Below are 24,088 nucleotides of genomic sequence, written 5' to 3' on the forward strand. Positions count from 1 at the left end.
AGTGCGCCGAATGCATCCTTGGCACTGGGGATGCCGCTGAAGACTAATCCACACACGCACAGCTGCGAATGTTCAGCATAAACTTCCATTTGCAGCCTTGGGTCTCTGGTGTCTTACATTTGCGCGCTCCCTGTACGGGAAGCGGGCGGGCAGTTTCATCTGCTAACGTCAGCTGCCTGCACCACGGGAGCATTTACATGGGCATACTGCTAGGTGCGATTGCGATGGCGAACTAGCAGTTCACCATGCCCAATCGCACCCAGCGTCTGCACATGCGCATAAATGACGTTCAATATCGCTCCCCCATGCGAAAGTGCGGGGGAGCGAACATACCAAAATAAGGCCCTAAGCATAATCAAAGATAGATGAAATTGAAAATAAAAACAAGGAGTTCTACTTATTACTTATGGATAAATCTGAAATCTAAATCAAAATGCAAAAGCAATTTTCAGAGAGAACACACACAGAGGCGGAATTCAGCAAGTACTGGGAATGCCACCTGCACGAAGCCATTTTGAATAAAATCACTAGTTTTTTTTTGTATAACAGGTCGTGACGCCTAGATTTTCAAAGGAAACATAACCAAATATACATATAAAATGGATTACTATTTATTTGGCAAGTTTAGGCACTCCATTGATCAGTGAAGAAAATGTGTAGATATGAGGTATGAGATCTGTTAAGTATAGGAAATCATTTACATTCAGTTATTAAGTTATAGTGCACAGAAGATACATTTCAGTTTTACTTCTTATCGTAATCATTGAATTATACACATGGGGCAGTTCAAGAAGAGGTATAAAAATTAAGTGCAAAGCACAAAAGCATTCAATAATTTCAAAGATGAGCAATAATTTGCTAAATCTAGTTCAAACTCTTTAAAAATCAAGAAAAATCTGATCACATCCTTCAGAGGAAAGCAATCAAACACAAACATGTACTTGGCTACATTGCATTACTGAGGTTATTATAAATCTATATATACACAGTCCCTTCTTTTCAGACATCTGGATAAGCAGCACCATACTAGAACTGTAATGTTTTACATTAGCCTCATAAACTGTGCTTAATACAGTCAGGGTCACAAGTCTTTTAAGAGGACGGAATGATATAGATGAACAAAATCACATTGGATACTTGTGAAGAAACCGATTGAAGGCATCATAGATTGCTTGCCTAGAAAAAAAAGAGAAAAAAAAAAAAAGTTAAAAGCTCAGCACAAATATAACAACCATGTATACAAAAAATATCTATTTGGGCCAAAGCTGCAGATTGTGAACTTACATAATGTAAGTAAAAATAGCCAGTGCTGTGCAGTCATCTGCCAACTGTAGGAAGACTAAGGGTCTATTACAAAGCCATGGAGAGAGATCAATTACCAATCAACCAGCTACTAACTGCCATTCTTCAAACATAGCATGAGTCTTGGCAATTAGGAGCCGTAATTTAATTTTAGGCATATTACATAAACACAATATTTAATTACCGTATATACTCGAGTATAAGCCGACCCGAATATAAGCCGAGGCACCTAATTTTACCACAAAAAACTGGGAAAACTTATTGACCCGAGTATAAGCCTAGGGTGGGAAATGCAGCAGCTACTGGTATATTTCCCTGTATAAAAATACCAGGACACAACAGACTGCTCCCCTTGCATAATAGCAGGACACCACAGGCTGCTCCCCCTGCCTAATAGCAGGACACCACAGGCTGCTCCCCCTGCCTAATAGCAGGACACCACAGGCTGCTCCCCCTGCCTAATAGCAGGACACCACAGGGGGCTCCCCCTGCCTCATAGCAGGACACCACAGGGGGCTCCCCCTGCCTAATAGCAGGACACCACAGGCTGCTACTCCTGCATAATGCATTACAGGCTGCTCAGGCTGGGGGACACCACAGGCTGATTCCTGTGCTGACAGCTGGGACACCACAGGTTGATCCCCATGCAAGGGACACCACACACGGAGGGGGGAGGGAGCAGCCACCGCTTACCTCCTCCATCATCCGACTCCAGGGTGTTTAGGGTGCGCCGCTGACAGGCTCCACGGGGGGGGGGGGGGGGGGGGGGGGGGGGGGGGGTACGCGGCCGCCGCCACTGCCCTGCCGTCCACTTCGCTGCCCGGCTCCACTTTGAAAAAAGGCGCGGCTACGGCAACATGGCCGCCGGCCTCCTGCACTGAGGACATGTATAGTGCAGGAGGCCGGCGGCCATGTTGCCGTAGCCGCGCCTATGTTTAAAGTGGATGGCTGGACGCAGGAAAGAAGCCACTGACTCGAGTATAAGCCGAGTGGGGGCTTTTTCAGCTAAAAAGAAGGCTGAAAAACTCGGCTTATACTCGAGTATATACGGTAGTCCGTGGAGTGCCGATAATGGCTTTTTTTTTTGCGGATTAGCAATTTGTTTGCATTCTGATGCTCAGTGTTTTGACAAAAAAAAATATCTTCTGTGATGGATTCACATTAAAAGAGGAGTGCTGTCTTGTCTATATCCTTGGATATACAATTTTCTTATAATTAAGTCTGGACTGGCACCCCAACTTTTACTTATGCAAGAGTGCGGATTTCTCAAGCTTTGCGATAGATAGATCCGATGTCCGGCACTCAATCCCTCTTGCCTTGGTGCCATCCTCAATGCCCCTGTTGTATATAGTTGTGTGGAGAGGTGGCACTTTCTAGGACTTTGTATAAACTTAATGTATAAACTTATTCAGGCGTGAAACACCATTTAGATAAGTAAATGGTGTTTCATGCCTGAATAAGTTAATACAAAGTCTTAGAGGCTGTCGCCTCTCCATGCAACTATACTATATATCAGACAATAAGTTGCTGTACTACTATTATGGTAAATTGACTAGTACCTGAAAAGCCCTTGTTTGAAGAGGTAGGCACTGACATGACCTCCTTCCAGATATCGAATTTCACACCCTGGCCAAATCTCTTGGAGGCTGCGTACACCAACTCTCGGTACATAGGCATCCTCTTTGGCTTGCACAACTATTATTAAACTTGGATCCACTGGAACTGAATAGAAAATAATGGTAACAATTCAGAATCAACAGGCTACAATGTAAATAGATAGAATTCCCCATTAGTACATATTCCAGTACTGATTGTCATATTTCACTCAGTCCCTGAGAAGTACAATAGCGGGAACATGATTAATCTGTTAAAGCTGTATTAAGGAAAACAAAGGTTGTCTGCACAATATATTTGAAGAGTATTTCCTACACAAACAAGCCACTTCTGTTCTTGGATAGCCTTTAGGTCACATTGTAAAAACATTTATATTCTCAATACTGGCTTGTGCTTGAATCATCTACTAGCCCTCATGGCACAGGCCTTGGTAGGAATTGTTATTGAAGCAGAATAATAGCTTAACCTATGGCCTGCCTACCACCAATATCATTAAGGTCTACCAAAGATGCTAGGCACATTGGTATCCTTACACCTTAAATTGACAACAACTTTGATCCACCTGTATCAGGGATATTTTATTGTATGTTTCAGGAAGAGAACAGAATATAACAAACCGTGTACTGTGTATTGACACTTAGGGGCATATTCAGGGTCCGTCGTTAGGACATGCAGATCCGCCTGTTCTAGCTTTTACATCAGCTAGACAGGCGGATTCTGTTTCACCCTTTCACCAACTAGTGTATTCAGGGTGAATACAGGGCGGAACGCCTCCTGGCGTTAAAACACCTATCAGGCGAAAGGGGGCATGTCCAATTCGCCTGCAGGGGAGTTCTCTGGACACCCGGTCTGTATTCACCCTGAATACACCAGACAACATGCCTGGCCCAGTGGCTGAGTTCCCCGTCCCACCCTCCCTGCTGGGTACTCACCTATCCCTGTCCAGCTGCCATGCAGCAAGTAATACTGTCCCTCCGCCAGCTCCCCGGCCATGGCTGTGTCCTGCCGCAGCTGTCCGCCCGCCCACCCATCAATCACTGCCGGCTGTGTCCCCCGTCCTCCAGCCGTGTAGTGCTGCAGCCGTCTGCCCGCCCGCCCGCTGCCCGGCCGTCATGGCTGTGTCCTCCAGCCTGCATGTAGTGCCGCAGCCGCCCGCACGCTGCCCGGCCATCAATCACCGGCTGCCATGGCGCCCAGTGATACAGCTAGCGCCCGCCGATCTCGGCATGTAGCGCTTCCCCCAGCAGCCATGGGGAAAGTGCATGCCCGCTGCCCAGCCATAAACCCCCATGTATGCCCCCCTTCCTCCCCCGGTGTATCTATGCCCTCTGCCTCCCCCACTTCTGGCCACCTGCACCCCCTCCTGGCTGCCTGCACCCTTTGCTGCCCTCCTCTCCCTCCCCCCCTGCTGCCCTTCACCACCCTCCTGGCCACCTGCACAACCCCCCCCCCCCATTTGCTGTCCTCCTTCACCCCCCCCACCCCCTTGCTGCCCTTGACCCTCCTCCTGACCACCTGCACCCCCCTGCACCACAGAATGTCGACATGGGGATTAGGTCGACATGAGGGGGGGGGGGGGATGTCAACATGTGATTGGGTCGATATAGGAGATTAGGTCGACATGAGGGGGGAATGTCAACATGTGATTAGGTCGACATAGGAGATTAGGTCGACATGAGGGGGAATGTCAACATGTGATTAGGTTGACCTAGGTGAAGGTCGACATGGTGGGGACGGTCAACATGGGGTTAGGTCGACATGGTGGGCACGGTCAACATGGGGTTAGGTTGACATGGTGGGGAAGGCCGACATGTGGATTCAGTCGACAGGAGGGAATGTCAACATGTGGTTAGGTTGACATGGTGGGTAAGGTCGACATGGGGATTCGGTCGACGGGAGGGAATGTTAACATGCGGTTAGGTCAACATGGGGATTCGGTCGACAGGAGTGAATGTCAACATGCATTTAGGTCGACATGGTGGGGAAGGTCGACATGGGGATTCGGTCGACAGGAGTGAATGTCAACATGCGTTTAGGTCGACATGGTGGGGAAGGTCAACATGGGGATTCGGTCGACAGGAGTGAATGTCAACATGCGTTTAGGTCGACATGGTGGGGAAGGTCGACATGGGGATTCGGTCGACAGGAGTGAATGTCAACATGCGTTTAGGTCGACATGGTGGGGAAGGTCAACATGGGGATTCGGTCGACAGGAGGGAATGTCAAGATGTGGTTAGGTCGACATGGTGGGGAATTATTGACATGGGGTTAGGTCGACATGGTGGAAGGTTGACGGTCAACATGGGGGAAGTCTGACGGTCGGCATGGTTATTAGGTTGACATGGTGGGGAATTTTCATCATGGTGGGAATTTATCGACATGGAGTTAGGTCGACATGGTGGAAAGTTGACGGTCAACATGGGGGAAGGTTGACATGGTTATTAGGTCAACATGGGGAAAGGTCGACAGTCTCAAAATGGGAGTGAGGGATAACAGAATCATGGGTAAAAATTATCACATGGGTACAACACTGTATGCTGGGAAAGACAATGCAACATGGGTAGAGTAAAAAAAATATAAAAAAAAAATCTAAATATATTCATATGAGAAATAATAATTATACAAAATATATTTATAAAAAAAATAAAAATAAATGACATTGATTCATGTAAAAAACTACATAAATAAAATAATATTTTATGTTTTGTAGAGCAGTCCCGACAGAAGAAATTGTCTAGTTCACTTTGTCTAAAGCCTGCCTGAAAGCTGTAGAATCCATTTAGACAATCACACACTGAATAGGCTAAGTCAGATTAACATGGCTGAGTTTAGACAAAGTGAAACAAAAAGTCTAAATGACTCATTTAGACAGGCGAGGCAAACGAAAAGAGTTGACAGGTGAAATGCTTTAGACTGTCTAGAAAAAATGATAGTGAATACTACAATTCATCTAGACTTTTTTTTCAGGCGGAAAATATGCTGTTTTAGACAGAATGGACCTAACGACCAACACTGAATACACCCCATAGGGTGAAATTTAATAGGATGAGAGATTCAAAAGTGAGTGATTTGGGAAGAAATCTCCCATTTTTTAAAGCGGCAATCATTTATACTGCAAAACCAGTTTGATTTTGCAGTGTAAATGATTTCCGCTTTAAAAAAACGGGAGATTTCTTCCCAAATCTATCACTTTCTGAATCTCTCATCCTATTCAATTTCATCCATAGTGTGTCCCACCACTTTGCAGAAAACCATCAAAGTGATACCTCAAGACTTAAAGTAACTGGTGTGGAGCATGTCACCGTATCAAAAAGGGGAGGTAAGAGATTCAGGCAGCTTAGAAAAACAAAAGGGGTTTTGACAGTCGCACAGAAATTACTGGTTATAATCAACATGGGGTGAACCCTCTTATGAATAATGTCTTCAATCGGTATAGAACAATCGAGGGTGTGCTACCATAGACACTAGCAAGGAGAAAAAAAGTGGGTATAGAAAAGAGTGTCTGGGGCTGGTGCACCTGAAGAAAAACTTGACTAATAAAACATAATTTTTAATGGGTTACTTTTTAAAATAGTTGCGAAATAAAACCAAACATACAAACATATAACGACATGAAATAAAAAGGATAAATATCCTCACTTAGTGGACCCCACTCTGTTGGATTCCTCCCATGTTTAATGCAAAGCAGTGCAAAAACGAATGTGTGTTAAATTTGTAGACAATTTTTATTATTACTGGGGACTGTGCCCTTAATCACACTTTGGTTCACACTTTAAATAGACCTATAACAATCTTATACTTGAAAGCGCAATTTATATAATGTTGCGAATGTTTATACTTTGAAGAGGTCTGACCACAGCCGGCTGTACTGTCAGAGCCGACTGCCCTTAGACGGGGATATGAGTCCTGCCAGGCGCTGCCGCTCTCCACAGGGGCCGCTGATGGAAGCTGTGTGCCGTCTGTTGCCCGGGTCAGACGTGTGCCGCGTGCACAGTCTCACAGATACGGGTAGGCAGAGCAGCAAGGGGATGTGTCTCAGGCGCTTGAGACCACGTCACTGACAGAGTCACTGTGTGTATCGGGACCCAATTTGCACTGCTATTACAGATAATCACATTGGTATGTGGGGAAGGGAGAGTGGGGTATAAGACACACTAAATGTGTAAGAGGTCTGTGTACGCTTCGCAAAAAGCTTCCTTCTGATTGCCTCCCATCTATCCTGAACGAGATGGTAGAATTTAACACAGCCACACACCATAATGCCCCTGACACAATATGCTGCACACTGTAATGCCCGACACTATACCGCACACCGGAATGCCCCTGAATAAAATATGCTGCAAACTGCAATGCCACACAGTAAGGCTTTTAATTTACCTGCTAGTTGCCAGGGTTGTCTTGCTCGTTGCCAGAGGTGAAATGCTCATCGCCTGGGGGGTACATTGTCAAAGATGCAGCTTTGCTGAAAGCTGTGCTGTCAGCGCTAAGTGCTCCTGGCACTTCCAGGTAATGCTGTAGTGTTGTGCTCTGTGTCAGATGCTAGAGGTCAAATATGACTTCTAGTGTCTGTCTCCACTGAGGTGGAGGAGCGGTGCGAACCGGCAGAGAAACGGTGCAGGAACAGTGAAGGACGAGGAGCGGTGCTGGAGGGTGAGCAGTTTGCAGTGGTAGATCTACCCATATCGCTGCAGCGAACTACTGTTAGCTCGCGAGTGACGGGTTGGCGACCACTGGTATAGACCATATACATTGTACTCAATTTAGAACTCCTGCTTAGACTTATGAGCCCTACATACAGAGCAATATTCAGGCATTTTCTGAGCGGTTTTACATAATTTCACTGAATAGCTCAGAAAATGTCTGAATATCGATATGTGTGTAGTTTACATAGCGATTTAAATGCGCAGCCCAGCAGGTCTATATCTGGTACTGCTTAATAACTGGCACGTAGGTTATTATTCGGTCACTGAGAACACTGACCCAAACAGATCTCTCAGCATAAATCGTTAGCACATTGATGTGTGCTAAGTGATCAAGTAAAGCAGGAGTGCGCAAAATGTGGCCCTCCAGCTGTTGTGGAACTACACATCCCAGCAGGACATGGCATGGTATGGTTTTTCTATTAGGGAATTATAAATAGTGGCAAAGTGTGTGTGCATAGATAGGGATTACAAGTTAAAATAGTATATTTAAATGATGGCTGTTAGTTCTCAAGAAGGGATATGGCAATTTGCAAACCTGAGAAGTTGCCGACATGTGTGCACTCATCCATGACGCCTTTCATAAAGGAGAAGGCTTCCCTCTGTAGAGAGTCACTTTTCTTTGTCACTTCTCTCTTCACATAGCTGTTCACACCACCAGACATCGCTTGTCGAATATAGGACACTTTCGATTCACCTTCGAAACTTAGTTCATTGTTACGTGAAGCTTGAAAAGCATCTGTAGATAATGATTCCTGGGTGCGATTAAAGCGTAAGATACTCGTGGCAAGTTTTAGGTTGGTCAGGCTGTCAACGCTTCTTGGTGAATTTTTTACGAAATCCTGTCCCATCTTGAAAGAATCATTCTAGAGGGGCGGAAAATAAATGACGTAAAGCATAGTAACTCTCATAATGCCAATTCTAGCAAAGGCTCTGCCTCTTCTTGGGCATTAAATAGATTTTGTAGGGGTCATTGTTTCTATAAATGCCTTTGTGTGTGTGTGACTGCGGCTGTATCGTCATGCAAAAGTATATGTTACAGTGATTTCCTGGAAAACGCTCTAATGTAGCATTTTGTATGCATATACAGCCACAGTCACACACAGAATATAGACATGCTTATATTAATCAGCAAAATTTGCTTGTGCACCTTATTCACATAGCTATGCGAAGAAGATGCATTTTAATGTAAAAAGTTACAGAGTAACGCCATGGCATAGTATGACTAAACGGGCTATTGAATAGGCAATGAGGCTATATAAGTACTCAAGTACTCCTTGTAGAGAAGCAATCAACCTATGTACACACTATTTATTTTTCACAGGACCTACTTCAAGCCGGACCTAATTTCCCCTGAAGTTCTTTGGCAGCTTCCCGAGAGGGCTACATATGATTTGGCACTTGATGTGCCGATTTATCGCATGTAAGGACTCCCAGGAGATGCCGCCGGAGGAACAGGCTGTGGTAGCTGTGGACAGGCAGGAGATTTCAAAACTCCCATTGAAATTAATGTGCGGCTGTTGATTGGTTGAGAGTGCTACTTAAATATGATAGGCTTGCCTGAAGAGGTGAGTTTTCAGGGAATGCTTAAAAGTTTGGAGGCTAGTAGAGAGTCTTATTGTGCGTGGAAGAAAATTCTATAGGGTGGGAGCAGCCCCCTAAAGTCCTGTAATAGTGAATGGGAGCTAGTGATCCGTGCAGAAGAGAGACGCAGATCTTGAACAGAGCAGAGTGGCCGAGATGGGAGATATTTTGTGAGAGGTAAACAGATATATGCTGGTGCAGTATGGTTAATAGCTTTATATGCGTGTAGAAATATTTTATATTGAATACGGTAAAATACAGGCAACCAATGGAGGGACTGGCAGAGCGGATCAGCAGATGATGAGCTTCTTGCTAGGAAGATCAGCCTAGCAGCAGCATTTAAAATGGATAGCAGTGGCGAGAGTCTGTTCTTGGGAAGATAAGTTAGAAGACTATTGCAATAATCAATGCGGGATATAATGAGTGCATGGATGAGAGATTTAGTAGTGTCTTGTGTGAGATAGGGTCATATTCTGGATATGTTTTTAGATGCATGTAACATGATTTGGAGACTGATTGATTGTGGGGAACAAAGGACAGCTCAGAGTCGAGGATGACCTCTAGGCAACAAGCTTGTGGGGTATTGTAGATTGTCGAGTTGTCAACAGTTATGGAGATATCAGGGTGGTAATTGTTCTTGGCCGGTGGGAATATAAGTAATTCCGTTTTGGAAATATTGAGTTTGAGGTAGCTAGAAGACATCCAGGATGAGATGGCAGAGAGGCATTCAGAGACTCGGCGCAAGACCACTGGCGACAACTCTGAGGTTGATAGATAGATTTGCATATTGTCTGCATACAAGTGATACTAAAATCAGAAAGAGCTGATTAGTTTGCCAAGAGATGAGGTGTAGATTGAGAAAAGCAGAGGACCTAAGACTGAGCCTTGCGGAACTCCGACTGACAGAGGTAGTGAAGAGGAGGTAGAGTCAGAGAAGTGAACACTGAAAGAGTGATCAGATAGGTAAAATGAGAAACAGGAAAGAGCTGTATCATTAAGACCTAGGGAGTGTAGTGTCTGTATGAGAAGAGTGTGATCAACAGTGTCAAACGCAGCAGAAAGATCTAGAAGAATAAGTAGTGAGCAATGGCCTTTAGACTTGGCAGTTACCAGATCATTCACCACTTCAGTCAGTGAAAGAACATGAAAGAACTAGTACTTGCCTATGGATATAGAAAAGTTTACAGAAGTGTGGATATACAAATCTTATTGTACAGTCTTAAGCTCCGTACACACTGGTCGACTTTTACCCGAAAGCCGCTTAATTTAATCGTCTGAGCGGCTTTCAGCAAGAAAGCCGCCCAGTGTGTACAGGGGCAGCGATGAGCAGTGAGCGCTGATGCGCACTCCCACATCATCGCTGCCGGCCGCCGCTCAGCAGATAAGCGACGGAATGGAGGGCTTTCCATAGCGTCCTACTATGGAAAGCCGTCCATCCTTGGTATGTATGCACTGAGCGTTTTTCAGCCCAGCCATTTTCCCCATCATCGGGCACCATACATGCTGGCAATATCGCCCAGTGTGTATGTACCTTTACCTTTAGTAAAATCAGGAGACTGCTAAATGTTGAGACTGGTACAATGACATAGTCGATGGCAACATCATCAGTTCTAGATTGTCTGATCCATATTGGAACAGACCCAATACTGGAAGAAGACCAAGCAGGATTAACAGGTAGACATTTTATCAGTAACAGAAGTGACCTTGAGCTGTTTATACGATCCCTTTATTATTAAATCATGTTGGTTTGCAGACTAGAATTGCACTAAACAATTCTGTATTATATCTTTGAACTCTGAAAGTGGCAGATAGACACTAGAATATAGAAAATTTAAATAACTAGACACCTCCCAGTAATGTTCTATATAATATAATCAACCTACCCCACAGTACTCAAGGAGATGCAGGATTTCCTCCTCATAGACCGCCTGTGTGCAATACTGCTTTTGCAGCTCTCTCCAGTTAACAGCTTTGCTTAGAACACCCTAAATCAGACAAACAAAAAAGAAGGTGAAGAACATATTGATAACAGTACAATCAGCTTAGTTAAAGCTTCCTAAAATTGATTACAAACTACAAATTGTGTACAAATGTAGCACAAAATGAAGAAACAATTAGGGAATATGAAAATAATACACAGAGATATAAGAACAGATGCAGAGTGTGTAACAAACCAGGTTGTGTAGTTTTTCTTGCAAGTATTTGCACCATATGTGAACACATACACAACTGCCCATTTCCAGATTATTACACATTGAGACTGTGTCTAACCTTGCAGAATAGGGATGGGAAGAGGCTTAATCACATGGGCAAAGCTCAATAAGAGCACATATATGCAATTCCATGCATGCAGAGCAGAAAGAATATACATGTTAGAAAGTGTGTCTTGCTCAGGCTATAGTACATCTGCAAATATAATGAGGATGAGGAACTAGGCACATGTGCTAGGGATGTGGAAGGGTACACATCATGGGAGGCATTTATATATAAACTAGATTTGCAATCATTTATCGCTTGAGTAATGCACTCCCAATTTGCTATGAACTCTGCATCAGCCTATGAGTTAGCATGAAAGAAGACACTCACTGTTGTGAAGACTGCAGAGGCGGTAGACCAGGACAGACATGGGACTAATGGAATTGGTTTTGGCCAGTTGGTGACTGCCAGCGATGCCATCTTGAAAACGTATAACAAAAATAACAGTTCAACATGCAACAAAGCACAGATTCTATATACAAAACTGATGTCAAGTGAGAAAACAACTGCACTTGTCCAATAAGGTTGATTATTAAAAATCTGTTTTGGTACTCTTTACCTAGCACGGCGCCCATCGCGACCATCAAATGCACTAAAAAACGGGTGCGACGCGATGCCCGCGATTTCCCATACGGAACAATGTTAAAAGTGTGATTGGACGCGATTTTACTGTTCAATGCCCGCGATTTTTCCATAGGAAACAATGTTAAATGGGCCACAGAGCCCAAATAGTCCCCCTGAAGTCTGAAATGGCCCCCACAATTGTTAACGCCACCCCACGATCAACGTGAACCCGAAGCGTGGCGAGCGCAGCGAGCCCACGAGGGGCGGCGGTACGCGTCCTCCGACCGTTTCATACCCCCACTATCCACGACGGCGTGGAGTTGAGAATAGAATAGTGTGGCGAGTGCAGCGAGCCACCGAGCCCGAAGCGTGGCGCGCGTAGCGAGCCCCGCGAGGGGACGCGGATACCTTCACAGGTAAACGCGTCCCTTCGCGGGCTTCACAGGTATCCGCGTCCGCTCGCCACGCTTCGGGCTCGGTGGCTCACTGCGCTCGCCACACTATTCTATTCTCAACTCCACGCCGACGTGGATAGTGAGGGAATGAAAAGGTCGGAGGACGCGTACCGCTGCGCTCACCACACTTCGGGTTCACGTTGATCGTGGGGTGGCGTTAACAATTGTGGGGGCCATTTAAGACTTCAGGGGGACTATTAGGGCTCTGTGGCCCATTTAACATTGTTTCCTATGGAAAAATCGCGGGCATTGAGGCATTGAACAGTAAAATCGCGTCCAATCACACTTTTAACATTGATTACTATGGGAAATAGCGGGCATCGCGTCGCACCCGTTTTTTTAGTGCATGCGATGGCCGAGATTTTTTACCCCCGATGACCGCGATGGACATCGTGGGCGCCGTGCTAGGTAAAGAGTACCTCTGTTTTTACTATCTTGTTATCTTGAGCAAATGGGACACTATAACCCCTGGTTATGCTACATACAGTATGCCCTCTAATACAGTCAGAAAATTATACACGGCTGAGATGTTTTAGGGGCTTATTTCTGTAAAAACATCAGTTAAACCCCATTGCACAAAAAAAATCCAGACCCCAATCCATTGGCTTAATTGGCATTCTTCAAAAGAGACTGATAAGTTTATACAGAAGACTCATACTTCCTGCTGTACATGCTAATAAATCATGAGATGTATTTACTTACTGAAACATGACATCATGTTGGCTTGTTTTTTTTTTCAATAAATTAAGACAGAGCAAAATCTTATGTGATTATCGGTTATATTATTCCATTATTTCAGTTTTAGGACTTGATGGGGTGTCCTATTCTACAGGGTGGTGTGCATGGACTGCAATTGCTGCTGCTACTGTAAATCCCAAAGTGGGACTTCAACCTTTAAAAAAATAGATCCCCAAAGCTGCTAATGTGCATTTAACCATGCATGACTGCTACATCAACACTACAGTTTGGAATGGAAAAAAAAATGTCCATGACTTACGTGGCCCCCCATTGAAATGCCAGTCATCCCCAGAGGTCCATATCCTTCTCTCTCCAGCCAGTGTAGTAGGACAGCAGACTCCAGAACAAGAGCTCCACCCATCACAAACAAGTCAGAGACATTCTTTAAGCTTGACCGCCTTTTCCATGTAGGAAAAGAAAACACATTGATTGTAACAGTGCAGATATTGCAGACGTAATCTCTGCTATCCTGTACCATTTCCATTCTCGTGTCCCTACTCTGTTGCACCTTTAGCCAGTCACAGGCCATTCCTGCCACTGTGTTTGAGACTCTCCTGAGATACAAGATTGGGGTCTAAGCTGAACATGTAGGCGGCCAACTTGAAGAAGAACAGTTGTTTGAGTCTTTTTTCACCTGCACAGTGGTCTATTAGCTTTGCTGACAGATGACCATACATAGGCAAATAGCATTCATACACCAAAAACATTGACAAACATACCACATAACGACATATGCTGCAGTATCAGTACGTGGCAAAAAAAAAAAAAAAAGGATATATATATATATATATATATATATATATATATATATATATATATATATATATATATATATATATATATATATATATATATATATATATATAGATATATATATATATATATATATCTCACTCTAGAAAGCTCAAGAGAAAGCTACAGATAGCAGCAAAACACGTAAGTTATTTATCTCCATTGACACCAGGTCCTATTTACACCTTTGCCAGAGGATCCAGTCTCTGCAGCCTTACGGGATCGGCCAAACTTTGCCAAACTCGCCCCCTCCATTGAGACACTCCTCTCAGGTAACCCACCTGGTTCCCTTCTCCACTTCAGGGCACAAGAAATTTTGTTTGGAGGCACGCCACCCCCTTAAAAGGCCCACCATCCACCTTGAGGCACAAGAAATCTTGGAGGCACACCACCTCCTTAAAGGCCCGGTACCATTTGTGGAAGAGGACTTGATTTCAATACCAGTTCCTGAGTCCCTAAAACCTCAACAGTTGGATTACAATAAAGCTTCTGTTCTTGGATCCATAAAAACATTGCTTTTGGAGTTTTCCTAATTCTGGCACCACGGAAAACAATGGGTGACTATTGACCTGAGTATCAGTATGTGGTCAGCATTACATTTCCTCCCACTACTGACTAAATAGCAACATGCGTCATGTCTGTTATAGAACCTATATCACACCAATAAGTTCTCAGATCTTAACCCTTTGAGTGTCAAGTGAATTTGTCAAAACAAGTGCAAAATTTGCCAAACAAATATTTTTATTCATCATAATGACCTGTAATGTTTAACTTACATTATATATGAAATCAAAACTTTTTTTTACACAGCATTTTTTATTTGAATTTATATAACAAATGTGACGCTGGAATTTTTAGCGGATATTTTGCACATCTCTCACGGAGATGTTGGCACACAAAGGGTTAAGAGCATATTTAGATACCGTATAAGTCGACCCGAATATAAGCCGAGGCACCTAATTTTACAACAAAAAACTGGGAAAATTTATTGACTCAAGTGGGACCCTCACTCTAGTGCAAGCCGAGGGGGACTTTTTCAGCAAAAAAGTAGTCTTATACTCGAGTATATATGGTATGTAACTTAACTCCAAGAGGACTCCTAAATCAAAGCGGTCACTATATTATCCCTTACAATACATTTACATATATATTCTAACAATTTTCATATTACTATTCCTTGCATATTCTGTCCCGATTTTCAACCAGGACCTATGTTGGATCTTGCAGGCACAAGAATGACACTGGAAATATTCATCTAACCAAGTAAGAAACAATGGTCAGAATAATCCAACTAGGGATGCCAATCCCGGGGCATTTTTTCAATCCCGGGACCCGGGATTGAAAAATGCTCAATCCCCGGATTCCCGGGATTGGCATCCTTAGTTCGCAGGCGTGTGACCCATACCCACCCCCACACCGGCCGACCCGCACATTTACTTACATTGGCAGGCGGGCGGCCGGGAGTGGGTTCCGAGGTGCATGGTGCCCCTGGCACGTGCACCTCCTCATCAGCACTGCAGCCAGATAAGAAGCAGGGAGGAAGGCACAGGTGAAGGCGCGGGCGGCCGGCGTCGGTGAAGGGGCGGACATTCAGGTGCAAGAGAAGAGGTGGGAGGCTGGCGGCCAAGAGAAGGGGTGACACTGACAGCAGTGTGGGCGGCGTGTGTGGCCTGCGCAGCGTGACCGTCACGCTGCGCAGGCCGCACGCAGGGGTCAGGAACAGCGAGTGCTCAGACGCTGCCCGGCATTAAACTGCGCATGCGCAGTCTAATCCCGAAATCCCTGGATTGGATACTCCAATCCCGGGATTGAAATCCCAGACTTTTAGGGCCAAATCCCAGGATCCCGATGCCGGGATTGGCCACCCTAAATCCAACCTATTACACTGCATTGTCAGACACAGATAATAGGGGCCTGTTGAATCAGGATCAAACGGGACAAAATAGGAAAACCCAAGGGGCCTCTTCCCATAGGGGAAACACATGTAAATTATACTGCAGAAAACTACAACAATATACAGTTTAGGAAAATGAACAAACTCACAATAATACTTACATCTGGTCCTTTGGCTTTCTGCAGCCATGTAGAAAATTATGTCAAGGAAAGGAATTCTATGCATTTCATTGCGCGATTATTTCAGAAATGAAAAATACATTTTTATGACGGTTTAAATGTCATTTAAGGCTTCTGGGTACCTCTAAAAATGTTTTACAATACTCAATTACAAACAATGAAACACGCCATTGGTGTTTGGGATTATGCACTGTATAGCCTGAGCAGTCTCTTCACTCCCTATGCTACTCCAATCTGTTTTACCCAAATAGTGTCATACTTCACACAAATGTGCCAAGACCTGAAGATGCCCATACACTGTACAATTGCCGGGCTGCGATGACATTGCACAGCTCAAAAAGTACGGTATGGTACGGTACGGTACGCGTCCTCCGACCTTTTCATACCCCCCACTATCCACGTTGGCGTGGAGTTGATTGTAGATAGTGTGGCGAGCGTATCGAGCCACCGAGCCTGAAGCGTGGTGAGCAAAGTGAGCCCCGCGACGCGGAATACAAGCCCGAAGCATGGAGAGCGCAGCGAGCCCCGCGAGGGGATGCGGAATACATGTAAAGTAATCCGTGTCCCCTCACGGGGCTCGCTGCACTCACCATACTATCTAATATCAACTCCACGCCGACGTGGATAGTGGGGGGTATGAAAAGGTCGGAGGACGCGTACCGCCGCCGCTCGCCATGCTTCGGGTTGGTGTTGATAGTGGGGGTGGCATTGACAATGGGGATGCATTTAACATTGTAAGCACCCATCTGGATGCTTGTACAATTAAAAATCGCATTGCATGCCGCGATATTGCATGAAATATGATTGTATAAGATGCACTACGATGGAAATTGGGGGCGCCGTGCTAGGAAACAAGTACCCACATTACTTTATTTAAAAAAAGGATATAATAAGGATTTTCTAGTAACAGGGAAGCCATTCCAGCCTCTTTCAGCATAGGACGGGCCATGAGTGTTCGCCTTCTCCAGTAGTACTAAAATAGAGGAAAAATATAATGCATCATTCTCAGCAAGATACAAGATAAAGCAGAGTATTATAATATTACATCAAAGTTAACTATTGTTATAAGAAATCTTAAAGGTATGTTTTGCAAATATTTTATTGAAAGTATCCAAACTCAGAGGTGGTGTATAATGATGGCATTCTAAGTGATAGCCCATATCATCAGCATTTCAGTTACTGTCTGATAAGGAAGTTGATTGGTGTGATGCTCCTGTGGTACAGTTCAATGAGTTGAGGAAACGTTCTTGTGGTCTATACCAAATACCTTTAATGCTATGTAGTGGACCAAATTAATTAAACAGGTTTTAGCAGGAAGAGAATAACAAATATAAATTATACGGTACTTGTTTCCTAGCACGGCGCCCATCGCATCGCATATCATAAGGCATACGATGGTATGTGATGCGATGTTACGCGATGGCAGCCGATGTTATACAATTTTAAATTGTATACCATCGCATTGTATGCCATATACAATGGTATACGATTTAAAATTGTATAAGCACCCTAATGGGTGTTTTCAATGTTAAATGTGCCCCCTATAAGATAAATAATTGTATAAGCACCATAATGGGTGCTTACAATGTAAAAAGCACCCCCACGCTACCCATACTATCAACACCAACCCGAAGCGTGGCGAGCACAGCGAGCCCGCGAGGGGTTGCGGTACGCGTCCTCCGACCTTTTCATACCCCCACTATCCATGTCGGCGCGGAGTTGGTTTTATATAGTGTGGCGAGCGCAGCGAGCCACTGAGCCCGAAGCGTGCCCCGCAAAGGGGACACGGAATCCCCTGCGCTCGCCACACTATATAAAATCAACTCCACACCGACAAGGATAGTCGGGGTATGAAAAGGTCGGAGGACACGTACCGCCGCCAATCGCGGGCTCGCTGCACTCGCCACGCTTCGGGTTGGCGTTGATAGCGGGGGTGGTGTGGGGGTGCATTTAACATTGTAAACCCCCTTTAGGGTGCTTATACAATTAAAAATTGTATAGGGGGGCCATTTACCATTGAAAAAAACCATTAGGGTGCTTATACAATTTAAAATCGCATCGCATCGCATGCGGGCATATGGCATGCGATGCAATGCATACGATGCCATACGACTGAATATCGTGGGCGCCGTGCTAGGAAACAAGTACCAATCATACATACTTTCAATGCCAGCAGAATAATTTTCCATACAATGCATAGGAATCATCATATTTACAATTTATTCTGCAATCACAACAGGAGCATGACACGGTCTGCTGATTGGCTGCCTAAATACATAGATTAAGTTATGAAAATGTAAAAGCTGATAATTTTGAAAAGCATACAGAAATTAGAGGAGGACCCTGTAGAACTTCATCACAGTACAGTACAGTGAGGCAGATGCATTAAGCCTGGTAAAGTGATCAAGTGGTGATAACGCACCAGCCAATCAACTCCCAACTGCAATTTTTCAAACACAGCTGATTGGCTGGTGCGTTATCACTTTACACTTTGAAATTGCTAAGCTTCAAAAAAATAAAATAAATAAGTCTACAAAAGGTGACCTTTTGCTTATATGTCTAGATTAAAGGCACTTTTTTCAGAAATATATTTTACTTAGGAAACTTTGACTTCTAACTAGTAAGAATTAGAGATGCGTAGGTTCGGATGTACTCGGTGCTTAAAACCAAAGTGTAAGTTTGGATTTCTCTTATTGGCTATCTAAAATGCATGTCAGCCAAATAGCCAATAAGATGCCATTTTGAGATCCAAGTAAATCCGAACCCTCATATCTCTAGCCCCACAGTGATTCCGGTCTACTGCTTTTCTTTTGGTAGGAGAGCGTATGAAGTGTGTGAATACTACTGAGTGATATAAGATATGTAGACAGGTATTCTTCCCTTTTTGCTGATTTCTCACTGATCGTTAGAAGGAATATAGTAGTTATTTAGGAAGAAAAAGATAATTTAGTGGAAGTCTTTTGCCCATAAATTGGATTGGTGTATGGGGGCCTTATGGCACCTGCAGATCTGCCAAACACTAAGGTATCGCATGCAGCCTAGCTGGACTGCATACGATACATCGTATGCGGTCCTTCGGCATACGATGTATTGTATGCGACCCCCAGAAAGTCCTGCCGAACGCAACAAATCTTGTGTGCAGCACTTGTGATCTCCGGTCCCATTACTATGTGCACGGGACTGCGCATCAGATCAGAATCTGACGTTAGGTACATACAACTTGGGCACTTTTTACCCGATTCACAGTCTGAACCGTCAGAATAGGTGAAAAGGGGCCAAAATGGTGATCTGTGAGCACAGGTGAATTATTGCTATAAGGCCATCTGGATTCCTGCTACTCAAACTATTCAACAAAAGGTTTGTCATATATATGGTCGACCATGTCTAGGTCCACATTCACTAGATCGACCACTAATGGTCAACAGTAATTAGGTTGACATTGGCAGAATGACAGACACAAAAAAAGGTCTACAGGAACATGGTTAATAGAGAAAAAAAAATACAAATGCTGGAGTGATTAAACACTATCTCTTAGGCTATGTGCATAACAACCAAACAAAACGGTCACCCACCCTAGTGTATAAGTAGACTTAGTAACGCCACACACTTACATGGTCACCAGTGCCAGCTAAATGGATACACACAGGCCTGTACTTGCTCTTCCATTCTTTAGGGATTATAAACTGGAATCTATGAAAACAAAGACATTCTCAAATAAAAATGGACAGGGAGGAAAGAATATACAACATTCGGTAAGACTATATTCTGAAATGTATAATAAAGAACACAAATAATATCACATTTAGGGTCACTGCTCACAAAAGGATGTGCTACAATAGAACACACTATATGATGCGTACCCAGCCCGACATAGGCAAGTGCATACACCCCTGCTGATGTATGTAGCAACGTAGCAATAGCAGGGGCCATGCTGCATTTGGCAGTATGGCCCTCATTAACAACAATTCCCATCAGGCCTGCATGGATAACTAGAGACTTGCACACTGCAGTGCACCATTTTACTTAAACAGTATATCAGACAGCTGGTGTTACATTCCCCAGCATGAGGACTTTAGTTTAATAATAAATTATTTTTAATCTATTTATGAATTTATTATATTATATTTCTAATGTTATTAAAAACGTGTTCATATCTACTTGGATGTATACGTTGTGTGTGTATTAGTAGTTCATTTATTATCCGGTTCTGTGTTTATTACTGTATACTATGTACTAAGCTACTGTATGCCATTTGTAAATAGCTGAATACCAAGTTGGTCACGTAAAAAGTAAAAAAATAAATAAAAAAAAACATATAGCAGATGAAGCTGAAGTTAAGGGGGGCTGTGCCACAATAACCCAGATCTATTTTATTTATTTTTGGACCAGACACATCTGCACCCATATAAACATGCAACCCAATTTAGCATGCGTTTAGAATCCCAGCAGACCGAATGCAGGCAGTCACAATACCGATGCTGGCATCCAGACTACCACCGGGAGACTGGCGTCAGTATTCTGACCGCCATCATATGTATCCCCATTACAGATATACAAGTTTATGGCTGTAGACTAAAGGAAAATCTGTAGATATCTCACCGTGCTATTACTGTCTCAGCAGGCATTACGTCTGGCACATAGTGAACCATGGGGGAGGTAAAATGGCCATCGAGAATCTTACAATCTGTTTGTTCTTCAACCTAAACAAAAACATGAACATTTAAACACAATATATTAATATAAGACTTTTGCTTGTACATTAGTAAGTGCCAGATTTTTCAAAAAGTGTAAATACTGATACATTCAGGCCCATACACACTATAAAATTATCTTTCCAATCTGGAAATTTTGGGGAACAATTTACAATAAACCATTTGCTCCCAAAAGCTGGAAAATGGACAAAAGTAGTCATCTGCTTTAATTGATTTACTCATTTTGTCAGTGTTCCATGTTTAGGGGGGAAAAAAAATTCCAGATTTTCATTCCAACCACAGATTGGAAAGATAATTTTAAAGCCCCCCATAAACTAGTCCAATTTCTCCTAAGGACAGCTCACTTACGATTTGGCAATTGATGTGCCATTTTTACATGCAATAAATCCCATGCGATTTATTGCATGTAAAAAAAACTCCAGGGGAGCTGGCAGCAGCCAGGGGTGGGCACCAGCTAGGAGCATGTAGCCGCAGGTGCCGAGCAGCAGGGCGTGAAGTGGCTGCTAAATTATAATTTTTAAAAAAACTGGCCGTCTGGTTCTCTCAGTCTTTTCAAAATATTTTTTTAAATTTAACAGCCGCTGAGCCACCCGGAAAACGCTGCTATGTGCTCCCAGCCACCGCTAGGACCTCAATGCCCAAGACCCTGCCGCTGCACATAGGTGTGTGCCAGGGGTGCTTCACCACTAGCACACACCTACGGATTGGACCCACCACATCGAGGGTGCCACTGATGGGTCTGATCCGATTTTTCTGATTTTATGTGCTGCTCGACTCCAGAGGGGATGCCAAACACATCCAATTTGGGCCGGTTTCTCGTCCTGATCCGTCGGGATCGGGCTAAATCAGCCCACATTGGATAAGATATGGGCACCTCCATAGTGTATATGGGACTTTATAAAGGGCCCCATACTCTATAGCAATATGTCTGACCCTGAAGTCAGATGGAATTTCCCTTGAACTCCCCTGGACATTCCCGGGAGTGATTCCATCCGATTTTGTACTTTGGTGTCATTTTTGCTTAAGATATATGTCATGCGATTGATCAAGCTGAGATAAATCGCATGCAATATATCTTATGGTATACAATTGGGAGGCTAGAGGGACTGGAAAGGTCAGTCAAAAGCACTCCTTTTTCGATCCGATTCCATCCAATTTGGATAAATCACTGGCGCACTACGACCGATCTATTGTCCTATCTGACGCTCACAAGACTATGCATCGGACTGGATGGAAAACACAAACGATTTGACACTTTTCAAATGATATGTCGGCCGGAAACATCGAAATCGGACGAAATCATGCAAAATCATCTAGTGCATGGGATCCCTTTAGTCTGGAACCAAGTTATAAATGAGTAACTGAATGACAATACATAAGACAGGAGATATTTCATAGCAGCATTTGTATTTCTGATCGTTGACCTTAAAGAAATCCTTATCTCCGTTTGAATACCACTTCAGTGTGGAAAGTAGTTTCAGTCATATAGATATAGGCTCATACCAGGTCTTGTGGAGACAAAGTGGGGGAGGGAGGTGTGGAGCTTAACAGTACACAGAGCAGACAAGTGTTTAAAGGTTGTTCCAAGGTCTCTTATAGAACACTGCAGAATTTGTGGGTTTTTAAAAATATAATTTTCTCTGATCTTTTGAAACCATGCTGTTTAAATACAATAAACAAAAGCTTTATGGTGCCCTTGAATTCATAGGGCAGTATTCAAAGAGGCTGATTCGCCATGTTCTACGGCAAATGTGTGCTATTTTCGTGCTTAAGGTGATTCTTTTTACTGAAAAACTGATTCGCCATCTTTTTGTGGTGAACTGAACTGTGATCTTTTAAAAAGAAAGGGTTTTTTATTATTATTTGGTGTAAAAAAAATCTGTATTTTTTTTCTGTAAAGGGGCATGCTATTTTTTTCATGTACTTACTGCTCATGAATATATATTGCATTTTTAATATATATATTTTTTTGTTTTTACACATAACAGCCAGCAGGGGGCCGAGAGCCGCTCATTAGATATTCATATATTCACTGCTCCCGCTCATTACATATGCGGGAGCAGCGGCTACCTACATCAGTCCCCTGCCAGCTCTCCCGGAGGGGGGGGGGGGGGGGGGCAGCTTCTGCTGCCTGTGTCCCCAGGAGCCCTGCTTCTGCCCCACAGTGTCCAGCGCAGGCAGGGAGGCTTCCATCTCCCTGCCTGCCGCCGTTCACTGCAGGGGTTAACATTCGCCCCAGGGGCACTGAGCCCATGCGGCATTGAATACGGCGACAGGGAGGGCTGGCAGCGAATGCTCCAGCCCTCCGGAACACAGCGACTGTGCAGATAATCCTAAATAGGATTCGCTGCACATCGCCATTATTCACATTGAATACTGCCCATAGTATGTAAACATCAAGTCAGAAAGGCATTTATTGTGTGATAAATAATGGTTCTTATGGCCCTTACACAGAGCAATGTGCTCCGTACTTTTTGTACTAGATCACATCTAGTACAAAAAGCATGCAATGTACTACAGCAGCGTGCTAGTTGAACTAGATGAGATGCGATCTAGTACAAAAAGTATGTGCTGCACGTACATTTTGTGCTGTGCAATGTGTGCGGGAGCACACAACGCACGGGAAAATTAGCACCTTTACAGCTTTCCTGCACATGAGCCATGACAAGCACTGTTTAAGCATCACTCTCAGTCATTTTAATACCAAATTAACATTGCCGGCAGCATCAAAATAAACAGAAACCTTATAAGAAAGAGGAGGCGATTCAAAGTTGATTGCAAGTTGGACGTACCTAATTCCACATCACATATACGAACTCTGTGTGAATATTGTATATGGCTGTGGAAAGTCTATACCAGGGGTAGGCAAGTAATTTTTGATGGAGTCCGGAAGTTTAAAATTATTTTGTTCGAGGTCCACAAAATCACACAATGAGATATTTTGAATGTAATTAGTTTTTATTTTGATGCAGAAACGTATACTAATTATTACTTACTTTGTAATGTACAACTGCTTAGTAGTAACATACTGCATTTCTTAAAAGGAATTTTAACTATGATCGCAACCCGCGACCAGACAAAAAAAAAAAACATCTATTTTCAAACATTTGCTCATCAGTGGTGAGGTAGGGGTGGGGGGGCTGAGGGCTGGAAAACCTTCCTGCTCCCCCTGTATATTAAAGATAATAGGACACCACAGGCTGCTCCCCCTGCATACCAAAGATAATAGGACACCACAGGCTGCTCCCCCTGTATACCAAAGCTAATAGGACACCACAGGCTGCTCCCCCTGTATAAT

The 24,088-nt window shown here is 43.8% G+C and overlaps 1 protein-coding gene across 1 annotated transcript in view; it reads right to left on the bottom strand.

Moving 5' to 3' along the window:
- Positions 1-595: 595 nt before the first annotated feature.
- The window catches only part of ABHD18 (abhydrolase domain containing 18), a 34,525-nt gene continuing 11,032 nt past the window's right edge, over positions 596-24,088 (bottom strand). The window contains exons 4-13 of the mRNA XM_083174067.1: positions 20,678-20,778; positions 19,690-19,768; positions 16,965-17,051; positions 16,061-16,086; positions 13,473-13,611; positions 11,787-11,876; positions 11,084-11,185; positions 8,155-8,482; positions 2,862-3,024; positions 596-1,176 (exon numbers count right to left, since the gene is read on the bottom strand). Of these exons, the coding sequence (XP_083030193.1) occupies positions 1,125-1,176; positions 2,862-3,024; positions 8,155-8,482; positions 11,084-11,185; positions 11,787-11,876; positions 13,473-13,611; positions 16,061-16,086; positions 16,965-17,051; positions 19,690-19,768; positions 20,678-20,778 (1,167 nt within the window). The 3' untranslated portion in view covers positions 596-1,124. The remainder of the gene's footprint in view (positions 1,177-2,861; positions 3,025-8,154; positions 8,483-11,083; positions 11,186-11,786; positions 11,877-13,472; positions 13,612-16,060; positions 16,087-16,964; positions 17,052-19,689; positions 19,769-20,677; positions 20,779-24,088) is intronic.

Source organism: Crinia signifera, chromosome 1 (assembly GCF_055691185.1).
Source record: "Crinia signifera chromosome 1, ASM5569118v1, whole genome shotgun sequence".
Classification (NCBI taxonomy): Eukaryota; Metazoa; Chordata; class Amphibia; order Anura; family Myobatrachidae; genus Crinia; species Crinia signifera.